Here is a 14,928-nt window from a genome sequence, read left to right as displayed (position 1 = left end):
ACCCAACTTATCAGGCAACGTGGGGGACTGGGCTCCCAGGGACTATATAACTGGATCCCAGCTGGCTGGAAGCCAGATAACCTGGAAGCAGCAGTTCTAGATGGCTACGACTACTGCAACTACTGTAAGTGTTACAACATTAAAATGACAGTGTCTTTATTTTGCACCATGTTTTGCTTATCATATAAAAACTGTTGGCTCTTCCAGGCCAAGTTTTCTGTGTAGTAAGTAATTAATTTAGTTTATATTTGACTATTGTCAGTGTATTTTGTACTGCATGATAGTTTCTGTGTTCCTATCTCCTCTTCTTTTGTTGTTCAGTTCCCTACACCTAGGGCTGGGCGATATTAAGGAAATCAAATATCACAATATTTTTGACCCAAATACCACGATATTGTGACGATATTATAGGGTTGACTATCTTTTTACAAAAGTATTTGCTTTTGATAATCATCAGAAATGTGGATATAATGACTAAGTGGGTAAAGACAAATAATAGAACGGCTAGAATAGTCAGAAAATTACATAACTTTACTGTAAAACCAGGAAAAGACAACACTTATGCCATATTACGATATACAAAATGGAGTTCCAAAGGAACTCAAAGGAGCTCCGACGAGTCTCCCCTTTACAGACACTTTATGATAATCACATGCAGTTTGGGGCAAGTCATAGTCAAGTCAGCACACTGACACACTGACGGCTGTAGTTACCTGTTGGGCTTGAGTCTGCTAAATGCAGTACCTGTGAGGGTTTCTGGACAATCATCATTTTGTTATTTGCCAATAATAAATATATATATACACACATTTGTATAAAGCAAGCAGATTTGTCCACTCCCATGTTGATAAGTGTATTAAATACTTGACAAATCTCCCTTTAAGGTGCATTTTGAACAGATAAAAAATGTGCGATTCATTTGTGATTAATCACGAGTAACTATGGACAATCATGCGATTTATTGCGATAAACTATTTTAAATGATTGACAGCCCTAATTTCGACTCTTTATTTATTGTGTGTGTATTATTAACACAATGTTAATATTTCAATTTTGAAATATCACAGCTATCGTCAATACTGGTATATCACGACACCCGTTGGGTTCAGCTTTGCCCTCCCTCCTTGTTTTTATTCCTTTCCTCTCTCTCTTGCTTCCCCCTGACTCCCCCTCCCACTACTGTGTTTGCTTGCTCCGTTCCCTTGAAGTGTTACCACCAAACAAACCCGCTTTGGGTGCTCCTGATTGGTGGGTTGCTTGTGATGTGGGTGGACCCAGTGTCAGGCTTGTGACAGCTTTACCAGTGGTGAGCCAGCTCTCAGCTGTTAGAGAGCAGTTCAGTGTGAAGTGGAGGCACAAGCAGGATCTGTCAGTGTTTGCTTTACCTGTCGCTGCATCACTAGTTCAAACCACAACGTTTAGAGGACTTTCTGTGGCTTTCAAGTACAAGAACTGCCAGACAAGGAGTTCAAAAGGAATTAAATATCCACCAAAACCTGGCTTTTTATTCTGTTTCTCTTCTATTTCCTCCTTCCTGTCTTAATGCCTACGGCAGTGTGGTGAGGGCCAGAGGAGGATGGGTTCGGCTGTGGAGACTCAGGCCCAGGAGGCGGTGGATGCAGAGCAAAACCAGCAGCAGAACCAGCTGCAGTACATGCAGTGCTACCTGGAAAAAGGGGTGAAGCTTGAGCCCTTCCTACACCAAGTGGGGGGGCATTGCTGCGTCCTGCGCCTCGGGGAGCAGACCATATGCAAACCTTTCTACGCCCCCGAAGTACGGTTCTACGAGAGTGTGCCTGCTGCGATGAGGGAGTTTATCCCCCAGTATAGAGGTAATGCAAACTATCCTTTTCTAACCTGTGTTGTGGCAGGTGTGTTTTGGTGTGTTGTTATGCATCTCTCTTTCTTTATTTCACTGCAAGTCAGGTGGGAATTGTTGTTTTGCAGGTTGTGTGTAAAGTGTAAATTGGGAGATTTTTAGGAAACTGAGCTCCCTGCTCAAGTTTTGTTTCAAGGTACTTGCCAGCAGCATGTGCCAAATTTTGCCACAGGATGGTGCTGCAGCAAAGACCTCCTACAAACAGGCCACCCGGTTGTGATGTCCTTGTTTGTAGAAGGCTGTTCTAACACAGGTAAGTCAGGTTTGCCCCCTTTGCTTCTTTCTGGCACACACCCACCGAGGTGAAAAGGATACAAAGAGAGATTCTTCCTTGTTTAGATCCGGATATCCTCCATGAGGTCGTCTGAAAAGGTCAACATAGGCAGCACTCTGCACAACATTGTAGTTTCTATGCTGCAACGTCCGTAATTGAAGCATTGTCTGCTGTCATGGCTACAACTTTGTGTCCTATCAGAATCAGCTTTATTGGCCAAGCATGTGAACACACACAAGGAATTTGACTGTGTTTTTGTTTCTCTCAGTGAACTTACACGCTAACAGACATACAGCAGAGCAAGAACAACAACAAAGTCAAGTCAAATTATTTATATATCTGCATGATTGTCCATAGTTACTCGCGATTAAACGCAAATGAATCACATATTTTTTCTCTGTTCAAAATGTACCTTAAAGGTGTATTTATCAAGTATATAATACTTATATATAACATGGGAGTGGGCAAACATGCTTGCTTTATGCAAATGTATGTATATGTTTATTACTGGAAATCAATTAACAACACAAAACAATGACAAATATTGTCCAGAAACCCTCACAGGTACTGCATTTAGCATAAAAAATATGCTCAAATCATAACATGGCAAACTGCAGCCCAACAGGCAACAACAGCTGTCAGTGTGTCAGTGTGCTGACTTGACTATGACTTGCCCCAAACTGCATGTGATCATCATAAAGTGGGCATGTCTGTAAAGGTGAGACTCGTGGGTACCCATAGAATCCATTTTCATTGACATATCTTGAGGTCAGAGGTCATGAGACCCCTTTGAAAATGGCCATGACAGTTTGACCTCGCCAAAATTTTGCGCAAGTTTGGAGCGTTATTTAGTCTCCTTCACGACAAGCTAGCATGACATGGTTGGTACCAATGGATTCCTCACCTCTTTATCTTTATTTTCATCTTATTTTGCCTTCTCCTTCAGCCATATTATGGGACACCATGGGGAGGAAAGGCTGTTTATGATACAAGCAACCTGTGCTGTCCTGCTGACTATTACTTGTTGTGCTCTTCATCTACAGCTGAAGCCTGTAGACTAGCATCTTATCTTTTTTCTGTGCATGTGTGCGGTGATGCTTTGTTATTTTTGTCTGGTATTTACGTATATTGCTCATCATTTTGTGTGAGATTCATCAAACTGCTCTGTGAGTGTAACTGCTGCAAAAAAAGCAGCAAGATGGGGATAAGAGATTCTCAGCACTTCTTAGCCGCCTGTGTTATCTTGTCAGCTTTACTGTGCTTTGATTCTTTATGAGAGACATATTCTCTTCACTGCTCGGTGACACAAACGTCTAATAGATGTTGTTTCTGTTTCCCGCTCTCAGGTTTGGCGTCAGTGAGGTTCGAGGAGGATGAAGAAGAGAACCATTGCATCGTTGCTTACCCCTTCCAGAGTGACCCAGCAGAAGATCTGGATCTGGAGGACACGGACTCCACGGCCTACAGCGATCTCAAGTGCGAGATGCGCATGTGGGGGAAAATGATGGCATTCTCGCAAATTGTAGACGGCGAAAATGACAGCAATGATGTTCAAAGCCGCCCCTCTTGTCAAGACCAGGACAATAGGTGAGATGAAGGAAAGTTTCCCAACAGAGACAGCAGTACACTGAGGGACTCATAGTGAGGTGTAGTCAGTGCGTCACCAGGTGGGGGTCAGTTTGTGAGTGAGTCAATTTCACACTTAAATCGAGGCTCATGTAAATTAAATTGAAGACGATGCATTGATCACTTCAGTTACACAACCATGATTTATTTAATGCACCACTTTTGGGGTACCAAAAGGGCTAGAGCCCGCCCTGCATGTACGTGCATATACACAAACTCAAAACTTAGTCAGCCCTGGATTGGAGTAGCGGAGCGATTGGAAGGCTGATACCGGTTGACGGCAAAATGTATGTGGAGGTTGATTTTGAATGTTTTAGACGGATTGGGTTCCTCTTTATATCCAATATACCAGTTTGTTACTGCCCTTTACCTTTATTTTACATTACTGTTTTATGCTCTACTACCCACATGCATACTTTACCCACGTACACAAGCAGATACAGAGTCTGTTTTTTTTCTTTCTTCTTTGTGTCTTCATCTAATGACGTTCTCTCTCCTTCTGCCGTCCAGCGTTCACGAGCTGGGAGAGCCGACCGAGGTGCTCTACCTCAAACTGGAGCGCAGTCACAGTAATGCTTTACCACAGGTCAAACACAACCCCTGGACTCAATGGTACCACGTGAGGAAGACGAAGCGCAACCCCACGTACCTCCAAGGATCCAAATACAGTATCCTTTCACTTACTGAGAACCACACCTGTTTCTATCGTGTTTTCTGGTTGTCCGTCCGTACGCCCGGCTCATTCTCGCGATAACTCAGGAACGCCTGGAGGGAATTTCTTAAAATTTGGCGCAAACATCCACTTGGACTCAAGGGTGAACTGATCAGATTTTGGTGGTCAAAGGTCAGTGTGACCTCATAAAAACACGTTTTTGGCCAAAACTCAAGAATTCATGTGCTAATTATGACATTTTCACACAAATGTCTAAAAGGATAAAATGACAAAGTGATGACATTTTGGACAGACAGGGATGTAAACTGCAATTTGACTGGTTGGCGGAGGCAAACAACCGCAATGCGGTAATTCTATTTTTTTCCTATTTTGCCAACATTCAATATCCCAGTGGAACGAGAAAGGATTAATTGTTCAGATGTTCCACACTAGAGGACATGGCATGTGTCCCAGCCAACTGAGCCACCAGAACCATCTGAACACCTGCCTATTTACATGCAGTTGAAATGCATACATGATTATTACGTTATCTAATACATTTTCTAGCTATCAATGTCTTTGTCCCGTGGAGTTTTGCTTCCAAAGAACTCCCTTTAGTTACTTGATATTGCTGTGACCTGCCTTTACATACAGTATTGTCAGGATTATAGCATTATGTGAAAAGCTTAGATGTACACAGTTTATTTTTATCTAACCTCGTCAAGTTGTTTTAAATTGTAAGCTGAATAGTATAGAAGGCTACGTTTTTTCAACTCTGGCCTCCTTGACTCAGTTTACCAGAATTCATGCTGCTGGAGAATCTGACGTGGCGGCAAAGGATGCCGTGCGTGTTGGACCTGAAGTTCAACATACGGCGGCATGCATATGGTGCCACAGAAGGGCATGTGGCCTTTAAGGACCAAGTCTACCAGCACAGCACATATAAGACAATAAGAGTCTGCCACTCGGGCATGCAGGTGAGATTTGAGCCAAGGCTAGCTTCAGAGTTCATGGCTCTGTCTTAAAGGAATAGTTGGACATTTGTGAAATACCTTTAAAGCTCTATTATAAACACATTATATCTTGTTTGTCTCATTGTGGAACTTTTCCTTTAAAGCTACAGTCGGTAGCTTTAATTTAAAAAAAAATATTCTTTCATAAGGACCGTCATAATTGCTCACTATATCCTGACAGTAGTACCAATTTATTTGACAAATAACTTAATTTTGTGCTCAAAGTGTGGACATGTACCATTACTGGATTTAACATTATAGAAATGACCACTGGCTATTTGCGCAACAATTTAGTCACAAATTCACAGATGACCATACACGGTCCAGCCATACACCCGGTTTTGACCGAGTCTTGTTTCAAATTTTATTGCAGTTTTCTATATTTATGTTTCTTGATCTTTGTACTTTAATTTTTGATTGAAATTTCTTTCACTATGTTTACCTTGCTATGCACTGATACACCAAAGCAAATTCCTTATACGTGAAACCTAAGTGGCAATAAACCAGATTCTGATTCCAAATTGACTGTAAGGGCGTTTCACAATAGGTATGATTGATCTATACCGTTCCCGAGTACAATCCCCCCCCCCCCCCCCCCCCCCCCCCTCCCCCCACCTGCTCAGCTTTCACATTAGTAAAGTTGTTCCGTACCCGAGTACACTTGCGTCATCACCCACGTGTATTTGTTTATATTGAGATCAGCTGTTCTAGTGGCGGAGCATCATAAAACACTTCATTCAAACTTGACAGAAACAAAATAAAACTCACCAATACTGTCGTCGTTAGTCTTTCCAACATTCACCAACTCTGGTTTGGCCGAAATAAACTCTGATTTCACAGAGTTTGGTGTGAAAATATGCCGACTCTACACGTTGTCTCGCTCCCACCCCGTCTCTCTCCCTGCCCGCTGAACAACTGAGCGGCTCTCGTTCTTCGCAGACAGACCATTAAATCAGCTAAATAAAATAACAAACATCACTCAACCCCATCGCCTACCTTCCTGCTGTATCATTTACGGCCATGCAGCTCAGAGGATGAGATCGGCCCATGATGCGCGCAGATACAGACATAGATATGAAACAGTTTTATATGTGTACAGATATCGGAGGAGACCGGCGGCATTGAAAAAAGCCTGCCCTTCAAAACTTCTCGCTAACTGCTAACGTTACTCGGGTTAAATAGCGGTCCACTTCCGTGTTTTGGTACGCTTGGCTTTCACACCTGATGCGAACCGTGCCCGAGTACACATGATCCGTTGTCCAGACCACCTTTTCAAGTGGACTCTTAGTACAGATCGACGAACCGTGCACGAGTACGGTACGGAGCGTTCACACTAATCAATCGAACTGGACTTTGGGGACAAGTGTACTCGGATCCGGGCCCGGGTCCCTAATGTGAAAGCACCCTAAAACTCTTTAGCTGGCCGGTCTAGTCCAGGTGAAACAAAGCCAATTTTAGGCACTACTTTCAGTATAGTCAAACAAATCTCGCTATTCCTTCTCTACTTTTTCAACCCCTCTATGTCTTTCGATCCCTTCAGGTGTACCAGGTTGACACGAGCCAGCTATTGTGCATGAACAGGGAGCATGGCAAAAGGCTAACTGTGCCGGGCTTCAAGGAGGCTTTGTTCCAGTTCTTCCACAGCGGACTACGTCTACGACGTGAACTCTTATCCCCGGTGCTGCGCAGGCTCAGAGAGTTTCAAGCTGCCATTGAAACCTGCGAATCCTATCGCTTCTACCGCAGCTCCCTGCTCATCATCTACGACGGAGCGCACCACCAAAAACACAGCAATGACGGCTGCTCTGAAGAAGAAGAAGAGGATGAGGGCGTGGAGGTGGAGGCTGAAGTAGCAGGTGCACATCCTCGCAGACCCTCCACATCTAGCGATGGCAGTATCGGTGACGGAAGCTCAGGTGTTAACCAGGCTCGCTTGTCCTGCTCAGACCCCCGTAGCCCTGTGGTGGATGTGAGAATGATTGATTTTGCCCACACCACCTGCAGATATTACCAGGGGGAGAAAGTGGTGCACGAGGGCCTGGACAGCGACTTCATCACTGGTATCAAGAACTTGATCACCATCATCTCCGAGCTGGAGAAAAACAGCACAGACTTAAGACTGACATGACCCACATTCAGACACAGATGCACAGTAACACAGTGGAGAAAGAGGAGGACTGCACTACAGAAGTGGAGAGAGATTTTTTTCTCTCCTCTTCAAAATTAGACCTCGTTGCAGCTGGCCCTTCATGGGACCCAGTTCCTGTTTCTGCCGTTGGTGCCTCTCAATGTTTCTGTTGTCTTCAGGATATGAAAGAGACCTGCACATAACATAGAGGAGCCATCTGTGTGACTGATGCAGTGATTTACCCCATTGCGTCATTCTGTTCAGTAACGAAGACCACGCCAATAACGATATGGGTTTAGAATACTTAAATACGTATATAAAATGGAGGGGAGCCATGATGATGTAGGAGGGATGGATTAAGGATCCGGAAAGAGGATGAGGGATGAAGGGTTGTGGGTAGAGGGATGGACCAGTGTTGACTGGAGGCAGGGGGGAACTGTGGGAGTCGAGACTCTGAGCGGGGAAGCCGTCTCTTTGCGAGCTCTGATTTTTTTTTGAAGAGCGCCCTAGTGGTTCCTGTATTCAAACGAGAAAAAGGAGATATGAGATGTTTGTCAATTTAAAAGATAATTTAGTTTTTCACACAAAATTAAATTATACCACCACAAACTGCGACTTTCTTGACTTACAAAATTATCTTTTAAATTGACAAACATCATATGTGTGATTCATAGCGCTATTCAAACGGGATTAAAAAACTATTTCTCTCTCTCTCTCCGTTGACTACTGTTCATATTTTTTCTGAAATAAGGTCCCATGGGATCCACCCCAAGGAATGCTTTAGTGCGGTAATGGGATGTGTTTGCACTGGGACAGGGCTATGCCAGAGAGCAGGAGTTGTATGTGTATGAAGAGGACAGAGATGATGACAAGAGAGGCAGTTAGCCCCCACCCATCATCTTCCCTCAAAGACCCCCTTTAAACCTGGCATTAAAATGCATCCAGATTGTATCTAGATATGATTTAACCTGATTACATATACATCTGGTAAATATGTTACTCCAGTGTCCACATGGAGATCCGATTGTTCTGTCTGAAAGAGCTGAGAGGAGTCCTCTGGAGGCTGCACTACGCACTGGCTCGCAGCCGGGAACTGCCTGGAGAGACGGTGCGTAATAGGCGGACACATCAGCCACATAACACCGCAAGGAGAGGGCTTGCAGATTTGATTTTGAAGTACGACTACACTTGCACACACAGAGGGATGAGGAGAGGAGACACTGAGTTGGTGCTCTTTCCAGCGCTCCTCTGGTACAGTGATCAGAGGAAGCACTCGGGACAGCCCTTGCATTATGTATTCCGTCGACGTAGTTGTTGTATGTGGATTGAAAACGCAATTGCATTTACATTTGTGGTCAATGTGGTCACAAAGCGTCCCTGACCACCTCCGGAGGTGGGTTGGCCGATCGGATCACAATCTGTCTTTAATGCCTTTTAGGTGCATTTACACCAGTACTTTCATGTATCTGATTGCAATCCGAACATATTTTAATGCCAGGTGTAAAGGGAAACGGAAAGTTCACAAAAATAATGTGGATGAAGACTAATACCTGCCATGCTATTAATGTTACATTAATGATATTAATTAACATTATTTGACATGTTTGTATTCCTCAATCTTGTATGTATGTGTTGTCCACAGTTTGTTGGGGAAGAAAATAAAGACTTGGGTTTGTGTTAACATCCAAGTCCTCTTTTGTATTTGCTGTTACTTGCTGACAAGGTCAGGAACATTTTTAATCACTGGATTAAAGAAAGAAACCACAGACATCAACTATAATATTTCATGTAAATTTCCAGGACGTGAGGTCATCCCCTGGGTGTGTACAAATGACTGCCTGCTTTCTGAGCGGCAGCCAGTACAAGCACATGATGACAGATTAATGAATATCTCTACAAATACCCTGGAAAGGGTTTTCTCATTAATCTCATTGGTTCATCAACACATTATGTTCTTAATATACTTTTATGTTGTTCTCATTCTTGGACCTTGCTGCTTATTCTGTAGTCCTGTGGCGGTTTAGGGACACTTTAATCTTTAGGGTCAGAGCAGGGTTATGGTGGTTTGTGTGTAATAGACTGCCAAAGATCAGCTGCAGATACAGTCAGTATGTGGATGTGATGTTTCTGTGCTGTGTGATCGCAGAGGGACAGATAGATGAGAGGATGGAGAGACGAAGAAGATAAGCTCTTTCTTCTCCACTCTCAGGATCAGTGGGCTGCTCTCAACCATCAACATGATCCCATTCTGTCATTGTGTGTATGCATATGTCTATTACACCACACATACTGCAGATTCACTGTTATTCTGTGCGTCCTAGTAGCTCATTGCTTTGTGAAGTGGAACAGTTGCATAATAACAGCAGTTAAAATCACTATGGCAACAGCAGCCTTTGCCGGGAATGGGATAGTGTCACTACTCTTTTCATTCATCAAGTCTGCTCCATCATCTCATGACCATGATTGTTGCATGTGGACACAGTGGTGCACACTTCCATTCACAGTCCTATGACTGGTGTCACCTCCAAAAACAATAATCTCATTACTTTGCATTGCAAAAGTCATTCTTTACCAACTGAGGTTCGAGGTCATGCATGATGTCAAAATTAATTTCACTTGTTTGTTCACTGCCATCAACTCATTTCCTTATCTCTCAGCAGTTCATTCATTATCTGCAACAGACTGAGGATTATCTAATAACTGTGAATCACTTATTAAACTGATGAAAGGCAGTTAATTATTCCACAGCTCTTCTGCATACGGGGGACAGTCCAGACCAAATGTGTGTTTCACCACCACAGATTCACTTTCCTCTTGGCTATTTGATGTTTACAGGATCTGTTCTTGACTGCCTCTCAAATAGAAATAAGACAGGAGGACACACAAACGTCAGGATTTCTATTTTTACTTCTGGGTGTTTGCATTTTAGGTTGCGTGGACCTTGAGTTAAAATTGTTTTGTTGGGTGCAAATGGACTGAAAACAGTGAAGCAAAATAATGTATTATTATTATAAAAATATATTATATCACACTACTAGATGCCACTAAATCCTACGCACCATCCCGTTAAAGCTGCAGTAGGCAGTATATTTTTGGCATCATTGGGCAAAAATTCCATAATAACCTTTCAGCATATTGTAATTCAAGTGTTCTAAGAGATAACTAGACTTCTGCACCTCCTCATGGCTCTGTTTTCAGGCTTTAGAAAATCTAGCCCGTGACGGGAGACTATGACCAATCACAGGTCATTTCATTGAGAGAGCGTAACTTGGCATTCCTTCACCAGATTTCACAATGGCGGTGGCGTCACAAACTTTCTAATTTTACAGCAAAACCGTGCACTACAAGATGATTCTGAAAACATTTGAGGCGAGAAATAGGCATTAACGTAACAAAATATTGATTCCTATTGATCAGCGTGGTCTAGTTTGACCGTTTGGTTGGAGTTCGCGAGTGATTGACAGCCGGCTCTAACAGACGCTCTCTCTTATTGCTTGTTTTCCTCCGGTCTGTGAAATCTTGCAGATGCCGTTAGGAGCATCAGAGGACACAGAGGCACATGATTTTTTTCAGGTTCCTGTTTCATGTACCACTGTCATGATATAGGCAATGTTTATAAAATATATATTTACTTTTTTTTAATCATATTTGCTCCAATCTCGCCTACTTGAGCTTTAAGAATGAAAATTTAAGTTCAATGTGAAGTATAAACTCAAATTCATGCAAAGACATTGTATATAAAAAGTAATGAAAAAAATGAAATACCAAAAAAAGCAGAAATCTGAATCATGAGACTTACAATGCTTCAAGGAATGATCATATATGAAATAATCAGAGCAAATATTACAACGGTAATATACAGTATAATAATTACGGAACTCAATGATTATTTATCATTGGAAGATAAAATCGCACCTGTTCCAATCTAAATCATTCAATTCATAAAATACCTACCCTCACACATGCACAGGCTGCAGTTAAACCCATAGCTTTAACATTGTGTTAATACTAGAGGAACCCACGTCTAGCAGGTTTTAACCACTAAATTGAATACAGTTTATAAGAACATGAAATGACAACACAGTGCATGGAGGCTAGGTCTGCTCATCCATAGAAAGGCGGAGAAATGGACTGCAAAAGCAAGAGAGGAAAAGCAAAATCGAGCCAAGATGTAATCGGATTGTTACATAACGGTGGCACAGTGACGCTGTCTGCGCGGCGTCGGGCCTCGACCTTGCCTGAGGCCCCTGTCGTCCACTCTGTCCGACTCATTTACACTGACCTGTTAATTACGATAATGAACCATCAGAGGCACAGATTGACACCAAACACAGTGTTTATTTAAGCTCACACATGAAGGTCAAATGAAGGTAGGACTTTGTTTCCTCTTGAATCACTCCATGGGTGTTACTCTGGCTCACAATAACACTATCACACCGCAAGGCCTCGATTGGATTAGTTGGGGATTACTGCAGTTTGTGGTTGCCTCTTCCAAACAGAGCCTCAGTTGTCTTCAGTCTAACGGGGTTTCAGTGATGGACAGGTGCCAGGCATGGTGTTATGACAATAATATTACAGCCAAGGATTATGGTTTAGCTCTCTTTATCCTTCCACTTACCCTGGGATTCTCTTCACTGATATCTCTGTCCCCTTCCTCTACTTATGGACAAGACGCTATCCTCAGTAGTGGGTTTACATGAGCCCTTCGTATACATAAATAGTGTTTGCATGGATGTGTGTTTTTACATGTGTGTTAAAGGACTAGTGTGTAACAATCAGGTGGATCTAACGGCAGAAATGGAATATAATATTAATAAGTGAGTGGAGGGGTACTCAGTTGGTTGCAATCTGCAACCACACCACTAGATGCCGCAACACACTGTACTTTTAAACAAGGCCGTGCAGAACACAGATATGTAATTTTGTCTTTGATAAGCTGATAACTTCAGTTGGCAGTGTATGGATGAAGCACACTAAATGTATAATTCCCAGGCTCCTACTTACTGCTTTTGCCATGACTATTATTTCATGCCCCTCCATCATCTGCTAATAAAACAGCCCACTGACTGACTAAAACAGGCGACACTCATGCCTCCACACCCGAAGTAGCACTTCACTGTTTACATTTACTCATCTCTAAAAATAAGGAAGACAAAGGCTGACTCATCTGCAACAGAATCAAATCAGCTGATTAGCCGACATGTACCGACATCACTGTGTTTGTTCTTGTTCACATATCAGCTCCCCTCACCGCAGGCAGACTGCATGCTTATACGTTACAAATATCATATTTTTTTACTTTTAGTACGCACTGCAGCTGCCCTTACAAAGTACATACTGTTGCATGCAGTATGCATACAATTGGGACTCTGTATGCTGTATGCTTAAAATAACCTTGTGCCTTGAACTTTGACCCTCTTGCTCATATATTCGCTGCGCAGAAGATTGTGGGTCAGAATAGCCAGAAAAGCATGCTGACTTGCATACTGCAAAATGCAATATTTTTGACATTTTATAGACAAAACAATCAATCGATCAACTGAAAATGTAATGACAGACTAATTGATAATTACAATAAACATAGTTGCAGCTGTAAAATGATGTCATATTCCTTTATGATAATAAAGGGCATAAATAGAATTTACAAATCCTGTGCACAGTAAGTTATTTTAGCCCATTTGTTACAATGTACATTCACAATTACCTTATTATCATAGTTCTGTAATCTGTAAGATTGTGGTCATATATATATAAATAATGTCTAGAAAGCATGACTGAAGCTAATGGGATCTTTAAGTGTTAAAGAAAGAAATCTTATGACATTTAATTTGAAGGATTTAATGCGTTTGGAGTAATCCAGGATAGTTTTGTCCTTGAGCACCCGAGTCTGAGGTACAACATGTCCTTGTATATGGTCCTGGGTCTGTTTCCGTGTATTAGTCGTTCAGTGAAACACTGGTGAGTTTACATAACTGAAGGTTGCAGACAGACATAATGTCCTCTACAGGTGCACACAGGAACAGACTTAATGTTGGGGAAATATTATCAAAACATTGGCTCATGTTTTATTTGCATGTATTTTTCTTCTGTAAGAAAGATAATAAATATTTGTTTGTGCATTACCACAGACTATTTGCATTATCTGGCACTAAGGGACTGGTTGCACATGGTGTATTAGGCTGTATTATCCTTTTCAGATCATTAAGGCACTGCAGATAAAACATTCATTTATGGAACGCTCTGTTTTCATTAAAACACAAGTTTGATTCTTTCAGTTCAATTCAATTTATTTTTGTATAGCGTCAAATCATAACAGAAGTTATCTTGAGATGCTTTTCACATAGAGCAGGTCTAGACCGTACTCTTTAATTTAGATACCCAACAAGAGATCTCCCATGAACATGCATTGTTATGCGACAGTGGAAAGGAAAAAGTCCCCTTTAGCGAGCAGAAACCCTTTCAAAAATAAATTTCTACCAACAAATAATAACTTCTGATTAACATCAAAACACAACATCAAAGCTGAGGTCAGCCAGTTTCCTCATGACTGACAGGAAAGAATTGTACAGTATATTTTGGCTATTCAAAACTCTATGAAAAGTAGAGCCTGGAGGGGGTTAGTGTGGCATTTGCTTGTCCTCACCTCTGTGTTAGCTCACAGCTCTGTGGTCATTATGTAACCACATGAACACATTTCTCTTTATCTGAGGGCAGATGTGCAGACTCCCAACCACCCTCCGCTCCACCTCTGTGTGAGTGTTTTCTGATAAGAAACAAATCTAGTGAGAAATGATAGTAGTGTAGGTCCAGAGAGTTTAGACAAGCACGGATAAATATCACCACTGTCTGGAACAACACTGAGCTCTAGTGGTGAGAAGCTGTGAGGGGAAATGATAGCATGAGAACAAACTGAGATTGCTTCACTTATAATTTTATCTGAACTAAATGCATTATGAAATTATGCAGAACACTAAAAAAACAAAACACTAAATAGTTGATATTCTTTCATCTTAAAAGGTAACACTGTATTGCTAAAACTTTTTACGGTAAATATTTTTTTAATATAGCCTATATACTATGTCAATAGCTTTCTGCAGCCACACTTATTCTAGGTGATAATAATGGTGCATTCAACTATATATACACAACTGATATTTTTGGATTGTTAATATGGTTGTATCACAGTGTGAATAAAATAAAATTGTACTTGAGTAAATGTACTTAGTTACATTTCACCACTTCTAACTGGTGACCTGGTAAACAGCACAGAGGATTGCATCAGGAAAATTAATATTCAGTCAGTCTGATTGCAATACTCCACAAAACTATAAATAAATAAATAAATGTGTCTTTAAG

General features: G+C 41.7%; 1 protein-coding gene across 2 annotated transcripts; it reads left to right on the top strand.

The window, feature by feature from the left end:
• LOC141752394 (inositol hexakisphosphate kinase 2-like) lies at positions 1 to 9,255 on the top strand. Of its 2 annotated transcripts, XM_074610450.1 has the most exons (6): positions 1 to 124; positions 1,556 to 1,832; positions 3,500 to 3,740; positions 4,290 to 4,447; positions 5,233 to 5,408; positions 6,985 to 9,255. In XM_074610450.1, the coding sequence occupies exons 1-6, from the start codon at positions 101 to 103 to the stop codon at positions 7,570 to 7,572; spliced, it is 1,464 nt and encodes a 487-aa protein (XP_074466551.1). In that variant the 5' UTR covers positions 1 to 100; the 3' UTR covers positions 7,573 to 9,255. The 2 variants fall into 2 exon arrangements, with proteins under 2 accessions (XP_074466551.1, XP_074466470.1); XM_074610369.1 differs by lacking the exon at positions 5,233 to 5,408 and having other exon boundaries at positions 4,290 to 4,398.
• The last annotated feature ends 5,673 nt before the right edge of the window (positions 9,256 to 14,928 follow it).

Source organism: Sebastes fasciatus, chromosome 1, assembly GCF_043250625.1.
Source record: "Sebastes fasciatus isolate fSebFas1 chromosome 1, fSebFas1.pri, whole genome shotgun sequence".
NCBI lineage: Eukaryota > Metazoa > Chordata > Actinopteri > Perciformes > Sebastidae > Sebastes > Sebastes fasciatus.
The sequence above is the reverse complement of the archived record's forward strand: the minus strand, read 5'-3'. Positions and strand labels throughout refer to the sequence as shown.